This window comes from Lissotriton helveticus, chromosome 1_2 (assembly GCF_964261635.1).
Source record: "Lissotriton helveticus chromosome 1_2, aLisHel1.1, whole genome shotgun sequence".
NCBI lineage: Eukaryota > Metazoa > Chordata > Amphibia > Caudata > Salamandridae > Lissotriton > Lissotriton helveticus.
Genome location: NC_136058.1, coordinates 61,682,627 through 61,695,375, shown reverse-complemented (window position 1 = coordinate 61,695,375; position 12,749 = coordinate 61,682,627). Strand labels below are relative to the sequence as shown.

General features: G+C 46.6%; 1 protein-coding gene across 1 annotated transcript in view; it reads left to right on the top strand.

Moving 5' to 3' along the window:
- LRRC7 (leucine rich repeat containing 7) overlaps positions 1-12,749 on the top strand; it is a 2,053,453-nt gene that overhangs the window by 1,828,735 nt on the left and 211,969 nt on the right. Inside the window, exon 26 of the mRNA XM_078668793.1 lies at positions 10,981-11,073. Within this exon, the coding sequence (XP_078524919.1) occupies positions 10,981-11,073 (93 nt within the window). The remainder of the gene's footprint in view (positions 1-10,980; positions 11,074-12,749) is intronic.

Sequence of the window (12,749 nt, the reverse complement as noted above, 5' to 3'; positions counted from 1 at the left end):
GTATGGCATTAAGCCTGATTGGTCAGGATGTACAATCATCGTATTTACTATGCGCAGTCTGGCTGCTAATATCTTTGCTAGCACCTTAGCCTCTACATTTAGCAGGGATATAGGTCTGTACGAACCACAATCCGTTGGCTACTTGCCCTTCTTATATATAACTACTATAGTGGCTATCCGCTGGTTCCTCAGCATGCTTCCTGCATCGCGCGCCTCTTTAAACATAGCTAGCATATGATTAGCTACTTTGTCCCCATCCATTTCTGTAATGCTACTGGTGGGTCTTTAGGCCCGCTGCTTTCCCCAACTGCAGGTCAAGCAGTGCCACTTTAAGTTTGTCTTTTGTCATATCAGCTTCCAGCGCCTCCCTCTCCTCACCTATGAGCGTTTCTAGGGTTAGATATCTAAAAAATCCAACACAGTCAGCTGTATTTCTGGGCATTTTGGAAGTATAGAAACACTCATAATAAATCACAAAAGTGTCTGCTATGGATGAGCTAATAGTTTTGAGCATGCCCTCTCCGTCAACCACTTCTAAGACCTAGGAACGGTCACTGTCCCTTTTTTCAAGCCAGGCCAATTATTTTTTGGCCTTATCCCCCACATCATACAGCTGGCACTGCATCACTAACGAGTGACCCCTTGCCCTGTTTTCTGCCAGGGCTCGGAGGTCCTGCTGCCAGAGTCACAGCTGGTAGCTGTGATCTGCTGTTCCTTCTGCAAACATTCTAGTTGCCAGTGCTATAATATCTTGCTCCTTGGCAGAGCATTTAAGTTTGTTTTCTTTCTTCATACCCTCTATCAAAGCCTGGGCCTGGCCACGCATGACTGTCTTGATTGCCTCCCAAAGGACGTATGCAGAGTTCACAATCCCCTGATGTTTAGAAAAATATGAATCGGCACCCTGCCAAAGCTTCTCTTTTAGGTGCCTGTCCTTCAGATACAAGGGGTCCATCCTTGGGGCCAAAACAAAATCTCTGATGGGGCCACCAAGCCTGACCTCAACCGGATAATAATCGGATATACCCCTTGCATAGTACATCGGTGCCCAAAATCTGACGGCTCCCATGTGCTGATTGAAGATGTAATCAGAATGGGCAAAACTACTGTGTGTTGAGGTAAAATAATTGGACTGCCTCTGCTGCGGATGACACAACCTTCAAATGTCTACCATCACCTCCATGAAAGGCTGCAGTGGTCCTAGATCACCCAGCATGGTGGCATTAGTCATCCTATCCAGATCTGGCCCAACCACCGCATTCATATCTCCAGCCAAGACAAGGATCCCAGCTGGCATCTCCAGAAGCAGGGCAATTATTTCCAGCAGAGTTGCTGCATGCAGTCACAGTGGAATGTAGAGGGAGCAAATATTGAGTATATTGGCCTCTAATGTTCCTGATATTACGACATATCTACCCTGAAAGTCATGCCATGTTGGTGGGGGATAAACTGTACAGTTTCTTGAGTAGGATGCCCACCCCTCAGGCGTCAGTGGTGTAGCCCACATGTGCCACTAGTGAATAACCAAGCCTATCAAGGGCCTGATAAGGATTACCCCAAATATGCGCTCCATGCCGTAGTTTGAGGTCTGGAGCATGCCGACATAGGTGCTGACAAGAAGAAACAACTGAGGGCTGGCTCCAATCAGTAAGGCTGAGCCAAATAATTATAAAACAGAACAGAAGTGCCAATACTGATGTGAATGTTTTAAATAAACCAATATTCATCCAAATCCAGAAAAGAAATTCAAGGTTGGGAATTGGTAATCAATGGCTTTTTATTTCAACAAGTTTTTGAAGAATATATTTCAAAATGTTAATTCATAGTACAAGAAGGGTTTTCTTAAAAACACGTGGGACATTGAAGTGTAATTATACATACAATCATTCATTCAAAATTACAGGCATATCACAAACAACCAAATCACGTTCACACAATCAAGGGGACAAAAATATAGTGCAATATATACACAACAATATATATACAAGGTAACAGGAGAAAATAGCCACGGTCTGCAAATAAGTTCCAATGTTAATGAGGTAGACAATTTTTACCTAGTACATTCCTATATCACTAACAGACTAATTGAAAATCATTAGAATTAATGCTGTAAGGTAATGTACAAACTGGAGCTCCGGGGTCCACTACTTAGATGCCCGGATGCTCCCGCAGACCGAATGTGAAGCACAAGTGTACGCTTAAACTTGTTGCCCAGACCATTTACATTCCGGGTCCAAATGTTTGGCTCACTTTGTGTGCGAACTTCCATTAGTGTAGCGATTTCTTGTGTGTGGAGTTCTTCCTCTTGGTGAACTTTCCTGTGTGAGGTCTTTCTCCCTTTATCTTACGGTGCACCCTTGTTAACCCTAACCATTTTCGCAGATGAGCAAGTGCTCAAGCGAGTTGCCATAACAATTAACACTCACACGTGCAATAACCCCTATAACTCGCCCCTCGCTGCTACCCCACTATGTGAGTTTGAAACCACCCACTGCCTCAACTTGCAGAGTGCCTGTCGCCGAAAAAGAATCATCTCGTAACTTGGGATGACTAACCCCTCCCCTGTAAAATCTGAGCAGGATGTGTGGTCGGAGTTTGATATCTCCAATTGCTGGGTAAGTGAAAGGTCCAGTGTCCCGTTGAATACTTTGCACTCTCTATTATGTCTCCTAGTTCAATTCGGATATGCACATCAGGCAGAGCGCCCCGCCCCCTCATAGTACAACACAACATTCTCAGTGACCCACCCCTCCCACAGGCCAACATCTCACATGTCCTTGGGTAAGTCAACGGTCTGTTGCATTTCAGGAGGGGCAGTTCATCGGGACTCCAGGTCAATGTCCGGTCTTCTGATCTTTTGTGCCTTTTCGGCCTGCTACACATCATCCCTCAATCCAGTTCAATGCCTCCTCTGGGGAGGCGTGGTGCCACGTCTTGCCATCTGATGCTACGTGCAGTCGAGCCGGGTATAGCATCATGTACTTTGTTTCCTTGGCCCTAAGAGCTTTCTTAGCCTCCACAAAGCTCTGCCTATGCCTTTGCACTTGGAGAGTGAAGTCTAGAAAAAAACTAATGACTGCATTTTCCACCTGTAGAACACCATGAGTGTGAGCCACCTGTAGGATGGTATTCCGATACTTGTAGTTCAGTATCCTGGCAATCATAGTTCTGGGAAGGTTGCCTCACCGTTTGCCTAGTGCTCTGTGTGCGTTTTCCACAGAGCTAAGGTTGGAGAGTCTCTTGGACCGAAGGGTATTAGGGATAAGATCTTCTAGGAAGAGATGAACGCTGGAGCAATCCACACCCTCCAGGACCCCCAATACTTGAATGTTATTGCTCCGAGCACTTCCTTCTTGATCTTCCAACCTGGTGGTGATGGCTGCATTTTGTTTAGTTGGGTGCTTGAACTTGTTCCTCTAGTCGTTTTATCGTAGATTGTAGTCCATTGATTTGCGTTTCTGCCACTGTCACTTTCTACGAGATTTTCCCAAAGTCCGCTCAGAGCAGGTTGACATCTACTGTGGCAGCATCCAATTTAGGATCAACAGTACTTCTGATGTTCTGGATTGTGGGCATTATTTTACGCAGTGAGGGTTCACCCGTGGATCCAGTCACATGTTCTTTATCTCCTTTGTCCGCTTCCCGCAGACCCCCTCCAGATGTTGCCAGTATCACTGCATATTTGTCTAGTTTGTTGCTTTGTGTCAGTCCAGGGGCTCGGTTCTTGACCATGAACCTAAAAAAGTAGCTGTAAGACCCCTCCGTGCCCTGACCAGACCCTCGACTGCCCCTGCTACTCAGGGTTCAAGTCCATGTTTGTTCTACCCGAACACCACCTGTCTGTCCACCGATGGAATCCCAAGGATTTCAGCGTTAGTAAGTAAGTAAATCTTTATTTGCATGAATACTTAAAATCATTGCACAGATTTCAGCGTTAGGGTCCAGTCTTACCTTTCACTTTGCCCCCTACAGCCAGGCTCTGTAAGTCAATGTTTTCTACCTCTAATTTCAACATAGGTATCCGGAGCTCATAGGACCCAGCAGTGCAGCACCCCGCCGTTGCAGGGAATCCACTTAATGATGTCTTGCGGGGAAGGAGGTTTTTTTTTATTCCTGTACCTCCTACCTCCAATGTTCACTCCGTGGAATAGGTCGGGGTCTCCCTCAAGTCATCACTGCCTCTACGTGGGCCCCAGGCTCTTTATTCAGCAGGGGACTCCCTGAATAGCTTCGAAGGCCTGCAGGGCCTACCTTTCCCCTCCAGGTTGGGGGAGCGGTCCTCCAGGTTTTCCAGCATGCATCCGAGGGCATCAGCCTCATGCCTTCTGGAAGATTATCTTGTCCGATCATCCTCCCTCACTGCAACTCATCAGTGGGGCCTCAATGTGCCCTGAATTCCAATGACATTCCCGGCCTCTGCTCCACAGTTGGACCAGGGCACAGACAGTGTCCTGCACCCCCGGCAATCAGCAAATCTCAGAGTTCACCGGGTGCACTCCCCCAACAGAGGAAGATGGGAGGAGAGCCCCTGCAAGCCAGTACCCCCAAGCAATCAGTAGTAGCACTGTCCCAACTCCAGCATGTCGACTTGCCCCTCAGTCCTGTGCCCACTCAGCTTTTCCACAGGGGCATGTCTCAGGCCAAGGTGCCAGCCTGGATCAGTGGCTCAACCGCGTTTTGCTGCCGTCCCTGGCCAGGGCACCCAGGAACTTCTGTCACTGGTCACAACCGTTCTGCCCTCTCACTTCTTCATTGTCACGCATGCCAGAAGGGGAAAGCCTCCCCGCCAGGAGGGTCTCAGTGCCATTACCAACAGCCCCTTAACTCCGTCATTTTACTCATGTTCATTTCAGGCATCCAACAAGGCATTGGTCGATTGGTTTCATGCTGCACCTCTGCTCGAATTGCCAGCATCAAAGATGTATCTGGCCTTCAGATACGATGGGGTGGCTTGGCATAGGCAGATGCTGGGTCACTGGATGGATTTGTGTTGAAATGTAGGGGATATTTCACTTGCGGCAATGGAGCCTTCTCAGTGTGTGGCCATGTTCGCTAGCGGCTAGCCACACCCCCGCCTTAACACATTTTCCACCCCATTGTCTTTGTGAAATTCTTCCATGCTTCAAACACTGCTCTGGTGGGAGGTTATAGGGCTGCACTACCTCCTACCCCATGGATATAGTGTAAGTATGTTTTTTGCTGCATGGCTAGTCTGTCCATTTTCATCCATGATTGCGAGGTCTGTGTGAGCACCCAGTTGTTCAGCACCTAGAGCTTGGAGGCCCAGTGATATTGTTGGCTATTGGGTAGTCCTATCCTTCCATTGTAAACTCATTGATAAAGTATGGTCAGTGCAATGGGCGGTGATCTCCCATCCCATATCAAGGTTTTTAATTCATTCTCTACTTGCTTAACATAAGTATCAGGTAATAAGTATGGGCTATTTCTGAATTTCGGTAATCATTTTCAAGACGGCCACCCTCCTCATCAGCGAGAGAGGTATATCCTGCGACCACTTTGCATCCGCCCAAATTTTGCTCATTGCTGTGTATAGATAATACATGAGGAATGCATCCTGCTCCCATGTGACTTTAATTGCTAAGTATCTGAATCCATCCCTACTCATAAAGATGCCTCTCTTTACTAGGTAGTGCATCCCCTATTCTTTATTCAATAGCACTCTTGTTCAAAATTTACCAGAGCACGAGGATGGTTTGCTCTGGGTCTGTGACATATGCGAGGATATTGTCTGCATACCAAGATAGCCTATGGACTGTTTCCTTATCCACAGAAAACCGCTTAACCCAAATGTTGCTCTCACCCCACAGGCCAGTGGTTCAATTGCCATGACAAACAAGATCAGGAACAAACATTTAAAATGCAACGGTTTCGCCTTTGAAAAAGTAAAGTTAGAGCTATCGGCATTGTAAATGACAACATTTTTATTTATGTGTTTGTTTTGAAAACAGATAAATAAATGGCATTGTCATTTACAATGCCAATAGCTTAATCTCTCGCAAATGAAAGACCTAATACATTTGCACCCACACACACACACTGAGATCCACACACACAGACACAGAGCCACACACACAGAGCCACACACACACACAGAGCCACACACACACAGCCGCACACACACACACAGAGTCACACACAGAGCCACACTCAAACAGAGCCACACACACACACAGATCCACACACACAGAGCCACACACACACACAGAGCCACACACACAGAGCCACACACAAACAGAGCCACACTCACACAGAGCCACACACACATACAGAGCCACACACACACACACACAGATAGAGCCACACACACAGAGCCCCTCCCCTGACACAGGAAAAACAACACCAACTACCTATTATCAGCAGTTATAGTGTTTTAAAGATTTAACAGTGCAGACAGAATTAGGCAGCCTTTATTTGTTCTATGCATTTGTATCACCTTCGGAAATTAACTAAGTGCAGATGTAGCGGATTAGGATGCGATGCCAAAGTTCACTTTCTGTCTGTGCTTTGTCCTACAACCCTTTCCACATGGCCTTGAACTGAAGGCCAACCAAAACGAGCCCTCATAAATCAGTGTCCAGATTTCCTGGGGATGTGAACTGCACCCGTGCAGAAGGTACAGGTGGGGAAGTGAGAGAAGGCATGGTCTGGCTTGAGGCAGGTTTCTCGCTCTGCTCTGTGCACCTATTGATTACTGCTTAATACCGGGTTAGGGTGCTGTCCTCCCTTGCCCCACCCTAATGCAATTCTTTAAAGAAAAAAAACTGCTTCCTGTTAAATGACGAAGTGATTCTTTTACGCAGTATGGCAACAAATCAAATCTAAAATTCGTGTTGTGTGCTCGCTGCACCAAAATCGTCTAAAATAAAAGCAGAACGCGAAAGGTAAAATAAGTTTGGGGATTACATGCAAGATGGGCTTCACAGTTCTCTCTCCAGGAGAAAATATGATGTAATATTTATTATGAGTGTCAAGATGATCTGTTTTCCGATTTATACTCTTCGAGTCAGCATTAATGGTCACGGGGTAGTGCTTTAGCTCCCGAGAGACAGTTTTTAGAGAAAAGAGGAGACCACTGAATTGTGACCGAAAATTCTGGGTTTAAATCCCGGCGCGACCACTTGGGCATGTTGCGTGATTCTGTAAACAATTTTAGCTCGCTGTCCCAATCGAACCCCAGGGCACAGAGTGAACACGCCTGTCTCTGCAGTGCAATGAATGCCAGTCGTGACCTCGTCGCCTATACTTCCATCATGGGATGCAGTTCAAGCGCTGCCCAGGCACATACTGTGCCCCCCGTCATTGACGTACATGCCTGCAACCTATCACACACACACACACACACACACACACACACACAGACCAGGGACACAATGACACGGTTTCTTTGTTTAGCACAATGGATAGCTGTGGGTGGGTGGTAGGTGCTCTTTCCACGAAGCAGAGCCCGGTGCTTCCTCTTACCATCCATGTTCTCCCAGTCGCTGATGTGCTGCAGGTTGCAGCCCGTGTCCTCCCGGCTCAGGTCTGTCTCGTGCCGGTAGGACTCCAGCCTGGAATGGGCATTTCTGCACAGCTTGGGACTGGACGACACGCAGCAGGACGTGGTGTTCCCCATGGTGCCTCCCCGCAAACTTCCCGCCCGCGTCCACTTTAAAGGCTTTGCTGCCCCTCGGCTGCTGCTGGCATGGGTAGCGGGGGTCGTGCTCTCCCCCGGCTGGCACCCAGAGATGGGCAGGGCTGGGGTGTCGGACCAGCCGCCCTTGGCGGCTAGGAGCCGTGCACAGTCATGGGCAGAGCCGGGGACGGACGGGAGAGGGGCTCCTCCCTTCTCAGCCGCACATCCTCTGCCGGCAGGCACCCCCGCAGTCTCAGCCTCTGCCCGGGGATGCTGCTGCTGCGGGCTCAGTTTGGGCAACAGGAGGCAGCATCGCGGGCACCGGCGGCCACAGCTGGTGGGGGGGGGTAGGCTTTTCCTGGCGTCGCGTCTGTGGCCGCAGCAGGCATGACGCGAGTTTTCTCTTTTAGCCCGTCCTTTTCAGACTGGGCGCCCCGACTTCCTGCTGGGATAAAAGGTTCCTTATCTTCTTTATGGGGCCATCTGGACCCATAAAGAGGATAAGAAAACTTTTACTTCAGCAGTAACTCAAGGAACCCAATCTGAAAAGGACGGGGCTAAAAGAGAAAGGAGAACGTCACTAGGGCCTCTTCTCCAATGGCTGTCCACCGTTTAGCAGGCCAGCCAATGGAGAAGAGGGGCGGGGCTTAACCCTCGCTAGTGAAGTTCTCCTCAAAACATAAAATCTTGCGAGCTCGACTGCGCATGTGCGCAGTACGCCATGCGAGACCTAAAAAGGGTCCTCCCTGCCTCTTACCCCAACCAAATACAAATGGCTGTGATAGCACTCAATTAACACTCATTGTCTTTATGGGCTCCGGACAGAGCAGTTGTACCCATGAGCAATAGGGGAGCTGAACCCAAAGATAACACATGTCCGGAACAAGAACTGCCAGTAACAGAATTAAATGCGATTTCAGCATCAAGTGATAAGATTGCTGTTAGTGGGTATTCTTTTCCGTTGCCTCTTTGGAGCAGTTATGAAGCCTGTGTATAGTCAATCTTGTTGACCTCAAGTGCATGAAGCCCAATTGGTTCTGGTGTGTTAAGGCACTGATAATCAGGAGCAACTTGTTCTAAAGATGCTTATCAAAATCTTTGGTTCAACATTACATTTGGCCAACATGAGGCATATTTCACTGGTGGTTTCCCTTTCTTTGGTATACCTACAATAATTGTGTGACGTAGGTCGGGGGAAATTTTCTCATTGCCTTTTTGCTTAGATTTCAGAGATATGGGTGTTTTTGCAAAGCTAGACATCTGTACAACTCTACTCCACTTCAGAGCTATGTAATTGCTTCGGCGATTTCTTCCAGTGTGATGTTATCTTCTAAAATAGGCATTTGGTCATGAGTGAGCTTCCAAGTTTATATCCTTTGGGAAAGGCCTTCACCTTCTCAGATGTTCTGTCTTTCCTGGTTTCTTGTAAGCTGTGATAAAGGTTTAGGAGTGTCGGCACAATTTCCCTATCTGTGGAAACCTCTACACCTGATCAACCGTCATTGATGTCCACCAATCAGCATCCCTTCTTCTTTTTCTTAAGCCAGGTTAGGATACATCCTGCTTAATTTCCTATTTCATATAGCCTCCATGCAACATTTATGTGGTGCAATATGGTAGCCTCTCTCTTATCACCGATGGGCCACCTCCTTTTACCTGATTGCTTGTGAAGAGCTTGTGCTTTTGGGGGTCTTTGGACTCCTTTTCTTTTCCAGGACTGCTTCTTCTAACTCTCATATCATATTTAACTTTGCCCTTTTTTAAACCTCCTGCCACCTCCCGTGCACTTCCTCTCGGTACTTCTTTGTAGCCCATCAAAGTGATTACAGAGAGCTCTTGTTCTTGAGTACTACTTCATAATTTCCATTATAGATGTTATAGGTATTTCTGTGGATGGTCCCGGTCCATGTTGTCTTTTGGAAGTGTGAATCCACATGGGAACTACAAATCCATTTTACTTCTGAGAAATATTTGCTAATATTGTCTTTGGGAGGTACATGCCCACCTTATATATTGCCTGTGAGAAGAACAAATCTATATTTTAAGTAAAAGGTATATGTCCACTTTGTCTGCATGTGGCACAGGCCCATGTGTTCTGTGGAAGCTACGTTGTCTGCGGATGGTACACATCCATGTTAGGTAGATGTCCATCCTATTTGCCAGAGTGGGGTAACTGTCAGTATGGTCACTATCATGTCTATGCGAGGTGCATGTTCACTTTGTCTGTGGGAGGTGTATGTCTACATTTTTTTCAAGAGGAGCATATCCATGTTTTCTGTATGATACATGTAAAATGTAGTAAGGCCATGTGCATGCTTTCATTTGGCGATATAAGTTAATAAATGTGCCTATCCCTCAAGATCAACACCACAGTTTTCAGTGTTTGAGCAGGCATCCCAGAAGAATTCAAATACACAGTCTAAGTTTCTTTTTATATTATTTATTTATATAAATTTACACTTGAAAGTAAAGCAATGTGTGGAAGAGTTCTAAAGCATATAAAGCGCTATGGCCCTTTCTAAAGCAGTTATATTATCATAAATGGACCTTAATTTTCAATTGGCGGAAGCAAGCAGATCACCCCTCTTCTACGAATGTGGATTAATACGGTGAATGTCATTATAGTCAGAGGAAGTGGCGTCGACATTCATATATTCAGAGACTGTATAAATCTGGGCATTTAATAATATTTCAGAATTCCTTAATAAAAGCAGATTATGTGTTTATTATTTGAATGACAAGCAATATTTCGATCAGGAAACCCTTAGCTTGTCAAAGTATTATTACCTGCATTTTTTGAGAAATAATTCTTAACGTTCATTGTGCCTGTGGTCAGGAGTACATTTGGGAACTTCTTTTGTAAGACGCGTTAAGGGCCCCATGTTGCTGGGCTGCAGGTTTGAGTGGCATGTTAAGTTTTCTATGCAATAGCAGGTGTATGATGGTGACATATATGTGACAAATCATGTGGTCAGAACCTTCACGGTTGCATACGTGTAATTTTTCAGAGACCAATGGCATATGATCACAACACTGCACTTTATTCCATTGTGAGGTATAGTGACTTCCTCATGAAATAGTCAATTCTTGTGCTATGAATGTACAATAACTCTTCATTGATTTACTGAGTTAACCCATTAAGTGGGAAAGACCTTTCATCCTCTGTATATAAAATGCATATTTGCACATACTGGGCGCCTTTGGGAGATCACGTTAGTCCCGTGTTTATGTCAACTATGGTTTGAGGAGGACTACCCTTTAGGGGAAAAGGGATGTATGCCATTTACGTGAATCTAACTGTTTTCTTGGGTATTCAAATATCTTTCCATGTTTTTCTAACATAGTTTTGTGTGAGGATAGACAAGAACCCTGGCCTTGGATTTAGTATCAGTGGTGGAATAAGTGGACAAGGAAACCCGTTCAAACCGTCCGACAAGGTAAGGGCTCTGATTTCCCCTGTGTTTTAACTAATGCTTGTCTTCTGTAGGCTGAAGAAAATAGAAATAACGATGATGAATAGAAGCCCCTGGCCTGTATATTTAGCCTTGTGGAGAGACCATAGGCAAGCATCCCCTGCCAACATGCCTGTCTGTCTGCAGGTTCTAGAAAGTACTTTCCCTGGTGTGTAAAGGTAAACCGGAAAGATTCTGCAGGCGCGTGCGTTGCAGCATGTGAAAGAAATAACAGCAAGGGATTGATTATTCGGCAGAATTTAAACAAAAAACAAAAACAGCCATGTCCAAAATTCCATAGGGCTACGTTGCAGAGAGGTGATCTGAGGCCACTCCCCTTTTTACACCTCCCTGCAATACAGCTCTGTGGCGCTTACTGGAGATACCTGGTGGGCTAGTTGGACCCCAGGAACCCTCAGGATTTAAGAGGACTAAATCTCCCAACTTAAAACGAGTCATGTGGCGCCTTTGCACTGTGGTGAAGGGAGGGGGCGGGGCCTGATGTGACAAGTGTGCAAACGCGCACTGTGGCAAGTTTTAAGTTGGGGAATTAATTCCCCTTCAATTATGAGGTTCCCTGGGGGCCAACTAGCCCACCAGGTACCTCCAGTAACCACCATAGGGCTGCATTGCAGAGAGGTGGTCCAAGGCCACGCCCCTTTTTACACCTCTTTGCAACGCAGCTCTATGGCGCTTACTGGAGGTATATATATAGGGCTAGTGGGACCCCCGGGACCCTCATGCTTCAAGGGGACTTAATACCCCAAATTAAAACCTGCCACGGGGTGCGTTTGCACAGTGGTGAAGGGAGGGGGTGGGGCCTGTTGCGACAAGCCCTTTCTCCACCACTCTGCAAAAGCGCCTCCTGGCGCACTCCTGGTTGGGAGATTAAGTCCCCTTGGCTGCTAAGGGTCCTTAGGGGCCAAGAAGACCTCCTGTTACCTCTAGTAAGCCCCACAGTGGGATTGCTGAGAGGTGTTCAGAGGACACGCCTCTTTCGCTCCCCCCGCAATGCACTGCTTATGACATCACTTATTACATCACTCATGACATGGTCAGTGACATCACTGATGATATCACCGATGACATCTCAAATGACATCACTCATGACATGTCTGATGACATCACCCAGTGACTGCTTTTTAAAAAGTTTATGAGTGGTAAATATATATACTAAGGTTTATTGGTGAATCTGTGGGTGCATTAGTGTATTGATGACTCAGTGGGTGCATCACTTAATGTATAAGTGAGTGATTAGATGTCTCAGTGAATGTATAGGTGAGTAACTGGTTGTCTAAATGAGTGTATCTGTCTGTCAGTTGAGGTCTCAATGGGTGTATAGATGGCTATATGGGTGATTGACTACCTCTGTGGTTGTCCGGGTGTCTGTGTGTGTGGGTGAAGAGGTGTGTGAGTGCCTGTATGGATGAGTGAGTGGATGAGTCAGTGGCTGCATAGGGTTGTGAGTATGTGTGTGAGAAGCTGTATGAGTCAGCGATTGACTGTATGGGTGTGTTGGTGATTGAGTGCTTGTGTCAATATTGTTGTGTAACTGGGTATGCTAAAGGCAGTATAGGTGAATGACTGGGTATATGAGTGTCTCATGCACCTACTCACAGACCCACTCAGAGACTCACACACCCACTCATAGACCCACCCAG